This window comes from Nanorana parkeri, unplaced genomic scaffold, assembly GCF_000935625.1.
Source record: "Nanorana parkeri isolate BGI_ZX_2015 unplaced genomic scaffold, ASM93562v1 scaffold743, whole genome shotgun sequence".
In the NCBI taxonomy this organism is placed as follows: Eukaryota; Metazoa; Chordata; class Amphibia; order Anura; family Dicroglossidae; genus Nanorana; species Nanorana parkeri.
The window spans coordinates 334,232-342,588 of NW_017307011.1; the positions used below are offsets into that span (position 1 = coordinate 334,232).

An 8,357-nucleotide genomic window follows, 5' to 3' on the forward strand; every position below is an offset into this window, starting at 1 on the left:
ATGGCTCTGCAAATTGTTTATAAACAGAATCCATTGATAAGTCTTTGAACATTGGCCACAGCTTAAACATATGCAGTCCTGAATACATAAACCTGCATGGATACAAATAAATAGGATGTCATTGCTGTCCTGGAAGTCAAGCCGATCCCCTTGCTTTAATGCTTTCTGAGTCAATGACCTGGAACAATTATGCAGATTATCGAAACTCAATTGAAATTTCATATAAGCTTCAACATGCAGGGGCGTCCCGAGGGCGGGTGTCGTCCGGAGCGGTTACTGGGTGACACCCCGACGTGATGTTACCACGCGTGTGCGTGATGACGTCATTGCACTTGCGTGACGGTCTTATTGATACCTGCCTGCTGCCATCTTGGTGATGGATGCCGGCAGAGAGAGGGGGGGACGTTCACCTGGAGAGATGAGGTATGCCGCCGGGTCCCCTCCTCCCTGCGAAACGGTCGGGCTCTCGGTCCATGACCGAGTGCCCAAATTTTCAGAGGGGGCGACACCAAAAATGACAGTCATTTTGGTGTCACCCCTCCAATGGTGTCACCCGGTTGCGGGCCGCACCCTCTTAGTGACGCCACTGTTAACATGTTACTGTAATTGAAAAAAGTAATTTTCAATCCTATTAAGGGCCTGTTCAATGACAGGCACAATGCTGATCCAGATGCATCGCAGTGCTTACCTTTTTTTTTTTTTTAGAACTTTATTGAACTGTGACATTTCATGAAGTTCAATTAGCACAGGGCAGTGCAATGCAGTTGTGCTTGCCGGTGGATGCATGCTGTACTTGGTGGTGTGAACTGTGTCCACTGAAACAAAGGCAAATTGCCTTGCTGTGCATTGGAGCTGCGCTGGAAAAGTGGCCTGTGCAGCTTCAACATTTCTAGTGTAAATGGTCCCTTACTTTGCAGCTTTTACTCATTTTTGTCTAGAAAGAAGAATAAAGAAGAAATATTTCACCCGCTCCTTGATCCCACCTGGCTGCTAGACCAGTCCATGCAGCCTCTTCTGCCCTGGGCTCCAGTGGTCTGAAGTCCTGTGAGTCATTATGTCTAATTCAATTAGTTATGAGTACACCAAGTGACATAACACAACCAGAGCCCAAGTTAAAAGAGGTGAGCGGTCTCTGTCCTAGATTTGATGTTCGGGTAAGTATTTCTTCTTAAATGGGTCCCCTAGACAAAAATGAGCAGGTACCCTTGCAGTGCATGGGGTAGCCCCACTGCAAGGGTTAACATTTAAAATTCCTGGAGATCTGCTTTAATGAAGCCTTAGAGCCAAATTGAAGTTTATCTTTTAGTTTAGAATTGCATAGGAAAGCATTGCCCTCTAGGTCTTTAATTTTGTGCCCAATTCAGCTCCAGTGGCAGTACAAAGTTCATAGCTAAAGCAGAACGATGCAGAGAGGACCACTAAGCCCTGTGTAAGAGGAGTCGTCTCCCACCCACCAACTGCCCAATTGATACCAATGTTGGGGGGGGTGTTGGTAGGTCTAACCCCAACATTGGTATCAATTGGCGATGGGTGGATCAGAACTACCTCTGCACAGAAGTTAGGTCTACCAAACCTTGAGCTTTGCCGATTGCAGGGGCACTGGTCTGACTCATTGAGGGGCATGTCAGACGGCTGCAGGGAGACCACTAATCAGTGGTCCTCTGCAGTATGCTCCCATTTCTAAGAACCTTGTGCTGCCACTGGGGCTGAACTGGACACAAAATAAAAGCAAGGCATATGCACAACAATGTTTTCCTGCAAATTTTTCTTAAATATACACACAAAAAAATATGAAACTTCCATTGGGCCATTATTACCCACTAAGCTCTGCCCACCACTAGATTTGAAGTATCTATATATACAGTTGATCCACCCAAAACTTCTGCATATTTTCTGCTGCTGTGTTCCCAGTACTGTACAAGCAAAGCAAAATTCCAACCCGGAAGAGACTCTTTCACAAAGGCAGCATAAATGAACGAGGAGGAAGTCAGGTACAGAGATTACACATCAATTCAAGCTGCTGGCACCTACCCAAAACCACAAAATGGGTTTTGGGTGGGCTAACCTTAGTCAATAAAAGGAAAACATGTCTGCTGTACAGAAGAGTCGTTTATGTGCCCTGGGAAAGATTTTTGAATATCGGACTCTTGGCATCCACTGATTTGGAGTAAGAAGACGTTCTTCCATCAGAGAGCATTCTGGGTTAGGTTTTTAACTTTGTTCATGTTGTGGTCAATGGCATTGTTGAGAAACGGCACCCAACTGGTTTCACTGTCGGGACATACATGGCTTGACCTGAAAACAAACAATAGATAAAAAACATGAATTAATAGATGCAAACTTGGAATTTCAATCATTTTGTTTGCTGAATTATTATGAAAAGAAATTTACAAACTACATAGATTTGGTTCCTGCCCCTGAGAAACTTCCAATCCCATCCTGCAGGTCAAACAACCAAATATATAGGGCTACAAAACCAGTAGGGTTAAACAATTTGCATGACTTGAGACCCTGGGACAAAATTAAAGCACAAAGTAAACTCAAGCAGCCACTGGGAGAACATAGGGACTTATAGTGGCCCTGCACTGCAAGGCCATAGCAGTGATAGCTATTAAGCCACTCTCTTCCCAACGTTTCATCAGTAGAAGCTAACAGATGATTTCCAGGAAAGCTGATACATACATGGGAACTGTTTTCCCTGCCAAAGAACTTTAACACTGTACCGCCAGTTTTGGGATCTAGGCATTCCTGTCAGATCCTCAAGCTTGGTTACCTCCCTGCCCACACACTGTGAATGAATAATAAAGGAGTAGCACCAGACAGATGAAGTCATCTCTATGTTGTCTCCTTTCGTCAGCATTTTCTGTATCAGCATATGTGCTTGCAGCAGACCTGTACTAGCACGAAGCACAAACCTGTCCAATCAGAGTCTGCCACATAGCGTTTGATAACAAGACATACAGATGCTTACACTAGCTGCATTTCAAAATACAATACATAACAATTATTCAATCAATACACGGCTGCATTAATTGGCTCTTTCTAGGTCTGTCTAGACAGTGGTTCTCAACCTGTGTAACCTCAGGACCGACATTTGTCCTTGGTTTTAAGTCGTGACCCAAGTGACACTGCAATGGAATGCACGGCATTGTGGTACCGCCTGTTCCAATGCGGGCGATCGAACTGTGGGTGGGAGGTGCATTTGTGGTGCCATTCAAATTAATGGCAATGTAACGCAGCTCCCACACCAGAATGCACGGTTGGAGCAATTGCGTGGTACCGTGCGATTACCGCACTGCAGTAGTGTGAACACTGACAGTCACGCACAACCACAGACATACACACACCAAAAACAATTTTAATAGGTTTTCTTTTTTTTTTAAGATCAACCCAGTCTCCCTATATTACAAGACCTGGAGTGGATCCTCAGCCTGAGGTCCGGTGTGGGTTGCTGTGCTGTGACGAAGCTCCATCCATATGTGCATTGCTTGTACTGCCCCCTTACGTGTCCTGTAGAGGTGTGACGTCACTCCGGTCGGGGCACCTCTACAGGACACATGAGGGAGCTGTAAACAATGCACGTATAAATAGAGCTCCCATCCCACCCCAAGCTGACACTGGGCAGCATATTTTGAATGGCTGCTTGGCGTGAGAACTGACAGTGCTTTGCTAGGGGGAGGCGGAGGAGCCTCTCACCTAGAAAAGTGGAAGGCATGCGGTGACCCACTGAATACAGGGTCGCAACCCACTTTTGGGTCACGACTCACCAGTTGAGAACCAAGGGTCTAGAGTACAGCTATATGTAATTCAGGGCCAAATCACAACATGCAAGTCTATTGTGGTGCATTTAAAATCACACCTGCAGCATTTTAGCAACACATTGCACCACAAAGTTAAGGGTTTTGGACTGGATAGGTAAAAATGTGAGCAATGTATGGCTTCCTGCACAGTAAAAGCACATTGTGAACCCTGTGTAGATATTAGCATGGCAGTGGGGATAGGGATTATCTGGATGGGCACCTTGTCAGCAGTGTATGGGTTTCTACACAACTGTGCTTGCAGGACTTAGCTGGGCCTATCCTTTTAAGCAGTTTCTGCTTAAAAAGGATAGGCCCAACCTTTCTGCAGTCCAGTACTCAACACCTTTTCATATTTTTGCCAAATGCTTGTAAATGAAAATTTCTGCTGTATCATAGGAGATAATCTTCCTTCACCTTGTGCTTGTCTACTTCTCTATGACATGAATTGTGGGAACACACTCAAAAATTAGGTCTGCCTCAGAACAATACTTAGCCATGAGGGCGGCAGCATGGTCGGATATTGAAAAGTAAAAACGTGCACGTCCGATTAGACAGCACACAGGTCTCTGAATCAAGGTCAGGTGCATTGGCAGTCATGCGGGTCACGTTTTTGCATTGTGGGCATTAACATAATCAAAGCCAACATTTACTTGCCTGGAGTTTCTGCTGCCATCAGCACCAGACTGCACTGTCCACCATGTCCTCAGGATCCCATGTAAGCTTTTTTTTTTTTCCAACACTGTGGGATCCCCTACCCTGCCTCCTAATGGCTCAGTATGTCTCCGAAACCTTTAGGTCCCTTTTAAGACAGAGTACGTGTGGGTGGGTCAAGCAATGAAAAATCCACAAACCTTGTGATCTCCAGCACTTTCTTCAGCACAGAGGACAACTTTGCAGCCTATAGTATGATACAGGAAAAACAATTAAGATAGTCAAATATAAGATTTCAAATGAAGGTAACTACACTGAAGAAAATAGGCAAGAAAGAGGCAATAAGTACAGAAAGTCTCAAATAAAACTGGCTGATCTATAAATCCTGACGTACGACATTGATACACATCAAGAAAAATCCAGCAGTATAGACAGGCTTGATGGCAAACAGAAGAAATTAAAGAAACATGGGTTGCCTGACAAAGGTGCTGTTGAAGGGTACAAAGGAGAGAAGGGATGAGTTACAAAATCATGAGTAGAATACAAAATGGAATGTGAGGAAGCCAAACTCCAGCCAATGTTTGTTTACCAAATTTTGGACAGTGGGAAAAGGTTGAAATCTCAGTTGGGATTTATAAATTCTGTGTCCCTATTGCAGAGATTTCTCCTCACTTCCTGTTCTGTCCGACATCGGTGAGGAAGAAAGAGTAGATCCCAAAAAGTTTTTGTTACCCCTCTCCCTGTTGGGAAGGTTTCTCCTCAAATCCTGTTCTGCCCGACACCCATCAACTAGACAGGAACAGCTGGAAAAACTACCAACATAAAGTAACCAAAGCTCCAACGCTTTCCTCGAAAAAGTTTTAATTGGTTTGGCTTTAAATGGTTAATCCATCAAAAAGTGATATTTTAGGTACAAATGTAGCCTGGTGGGCCAAGTCAGCCTCGGGCTTCTCATATGTTTGGGTTACTCTAACAAGAGATCTCCCTATTAAATTTGATGACTGCTCCTGTCCATCTAGGATCATTGGGTGTAACCACCCAACTTTCTGTGTTCCAGGCGTGCTGACCCAGGAACTCAAGAACACATAGTCCACCAACAGAGTCCTCAAGAGATATGACACTGTCAGGCGGTTTAACTCTCCAGCATCTACCAAATGTTGTAATATCAGTTTTGGATGGACTGACCCTTTAAGCACACAAGAGTATATCTTATAAGCAGACAGCCAAATGATGAACAGGAGGCAGCAGTGAGGCCAATGCATTTCAAAGGATTTGAAATTAGAAGAAACGTACATTAAGGCGAACAGCTGCTTGATTCATTGGAGGGTACATACTCAGAGCCAATTCATCCACACTGTTAAAATAAATATATTACAAATAATTAATACAACAACAAAAATCCATCAGGCAATTATATGTGTTTTAGAGTAGACCTAAAATCAAAAAGTTTAGATTAACTATCGAGAAATATTGCAGAAACCTGAAAAATTTATTTTTATCTTGAATTCCTCCTGAAAAATATCAGTGTACTATGTTTAACTAAGCCTTCCTGTGCCATCAGCCTCATATCTGTATAAATGCCGTGTGAGATCCAAGTCATTGCTGCCTATAAGTGCTAGTGTCAGGAGATTTTGTGCGAGGTTAAAAGAGAACTATGGGGTCAGTGTTTTTCCCCATAGTTCTCCTTAGGATAACGGCAGGACACAAACTAGCGTCCTCCCGTTACCCTAAGCTCAGTATACCGCGAGCTACAGTATACTGAGACGCCGCAGCCGGAGCGGATCCCGACGTAGATCTACTGAGTCCGACCTGTGACAGTCTCATTGTCACAGGTCGGCTAGAACTATGAGGTGAGTGAAAAGCACTCAGTTATTCACAAAAAAAGGGTGAAGAATCTGGAGAACGCAGGAGTGAACACTGTAGGGCAAAATAGCCGATTTGGAAAAAGTCTCCAATTCAACTCACTTTCTATTTCAGCTTTCTCTAAACTCTTCACCATTTAGTGAATAACCCTGTTGGTGATGTCACTACTGCACTGCTCACTGTTCTATTTACTGGAGAGGAAGCTGAACCCAAGGAGCTGCAGTGCATCCATCTCCCTGCATCTACTTTATTCATTCTGTGGATCATTATCTTCTGCACCTTTGCTTTTGCTTCTTGAATATTCCCTGACCAGCCATCAGATACACAGGTCATTAGAGGGGCAGCTCTGGTATGTGAAAGCAGAGTCCTGTCACTACCAAGATGATGCCTTTACACAAAGACATACTACAGAGCAGAACATAAATCAGTAATGGGGAAAAGATCAGCTGCAGGAAGACCAGAGTCAATACACGTAACTGCGGTCCCGGGTTTCGGCACCAAAAAATAAATAAATACACGTAACTGGTATTTTTCCCTCGGATTGACTTTTGTGGGCACAGCTTCCACATTTCATGTTCTCTTTAAGACATGAGCTGGCATGACGACAGGAGTGGCCATATTGCCAACAATAAAGAACAGGCACAGAAAAATGCCATAAGTCGTTTAAGATGTGACTATCATAGGAATTATTTATTGATTGTGAGAAAATATAGGCTGAAAGATCTCTTTGCAAGGTGTGTGGGTATCTTGTAAACACATGGGGATTTTCATTACCAATAATATAATAAAAGTGCACACAGCTTATACCTGGGGCTCACTTCCTGTGTAATATCGGCCAAGTCGTCCAGCTGTGCCACTTGATCTGCCGTCTCCACCTTCCCATGAGTCTTTAGGGCTCCCAGAACCTTCTTCAGACAGGCTTTAGAGGCCTTCATAAGGCCCAAGCATGGAGCAATAAGCCTGTGGTCTGCCTCGGACCAGTAAGTATCCTGATTTCCACGAGCACCCATTTCATCATCCTCGAGGACATCACTGAAGGGGTCCTCACCGCCTGCCAGAGCCTGTCACATTGCAGTGTTTTAGGTATTATTTGCAGAGCAGAAAAAGCAATAATTACAGAATCCCACAATGTTTTTTTTCCACATGACAGGGTAACATACCCAAACATACCCAAAAATATATATATCAAAAAGTTCCATAGCTTAAGCTACAATTTACCTACACAAAATAACGAGTAAGAGCAGTAACTTATCCCTTATTAATGGCTCTGGTCAAAGTTTCAATCAGGCAAAGCTAACAAACAGGCAGGCAGCTGTGGATGTGCCATCTCTTCAACTAACCCACAATGTCATGTATTAAACTTTTATTCACATATGAAAAACTACACAGAAAAAAGTAGTTAGAAAATGTAAACTTTCATAAATAAAAGTGAACCAAAATTATAGCCTCCCTTTAAAAAAATTCTAATCATTTAAAGGATGTTGTGTGTGCCTTCCATAGGAATGTATGGGGCATGGTTCATATTCTGTTGGATAGCTGGAAGCCACCATGAGTATGGATAATCCATATGAATGGGCCGTGGCACATACACACTAGAACCTAAGCCAGTTTTACTTGCAACAGCTGTGCTATTCCTGGCTGGGCTGCACAGTGATCTGGCGGCAGGCAAGAAGGCAATTGTTTCAACATAAGGCCTTTTTTTGAGGTGGGTGATAGTGATCGGGTGTAAAGTGGATCTTACCTGTTCCATCTCTTCTAGGGCATCCTTGACTACACCCAGATATCCAGATACAATAATTACGACAGCAGCATGGTTATCTGTCAAAATATTAAACCGAGAACAGATTCTATGATAATATATGTACACACACACACACACATGCATATACATACATACATACATACATACATACATACGCTTTGCATACTGCATGTTCTCAGGTCATCAACCAATTGAACATTAACCTCTTGCCGTCCGCCCGTTAAGAAAGAACGGACGGCAGACTCGCTCTATAGCCGCCGATCGGTTGTATGGCGTGCATT

The 8,357-nt window shown here is 43.6% G+C and overlaps 1 protein-coding gene across 1 annotated transcript in view; it reads right to left on the minus strand.

The window, feature by feature from the left end:
* Positions 1-2,152: 2,152 nt before the first annotated feature.
* CCNDBP1 (cyclin D1 binding protein 1) overlaps positions 2,153-8,357 on the minus strand; it is a 19,512-nt gene continuing 13,307 nt past the window's right edge. The window contains exons 7-11 of the mRNA XM_018564310.1: positions 8,056-8,132; positions 7,122-7,375; positions 5,745-5,805; positions 4,652-4,698; positions 2,153-2,295 (exon numbers count right to left, since the gene is read on the minus strand). Of these exons, the coding sequence (XP_018419812.1) occupies positions 2,187-2,295; positions 4,652-4,698; positions 5,745-5,805; positions 7,122-7,375; positions 8,056-8,132 (548 nt within the window). The 3' untranslated portion in view covers positions 2,153-2,186. The remainder of the gene's footprint in view (positions 2,296-4,651; positions 4,699-5,744; positions 5,806-7,121; positions 7,376-8,055; positions 8,133-8,357) is intronic.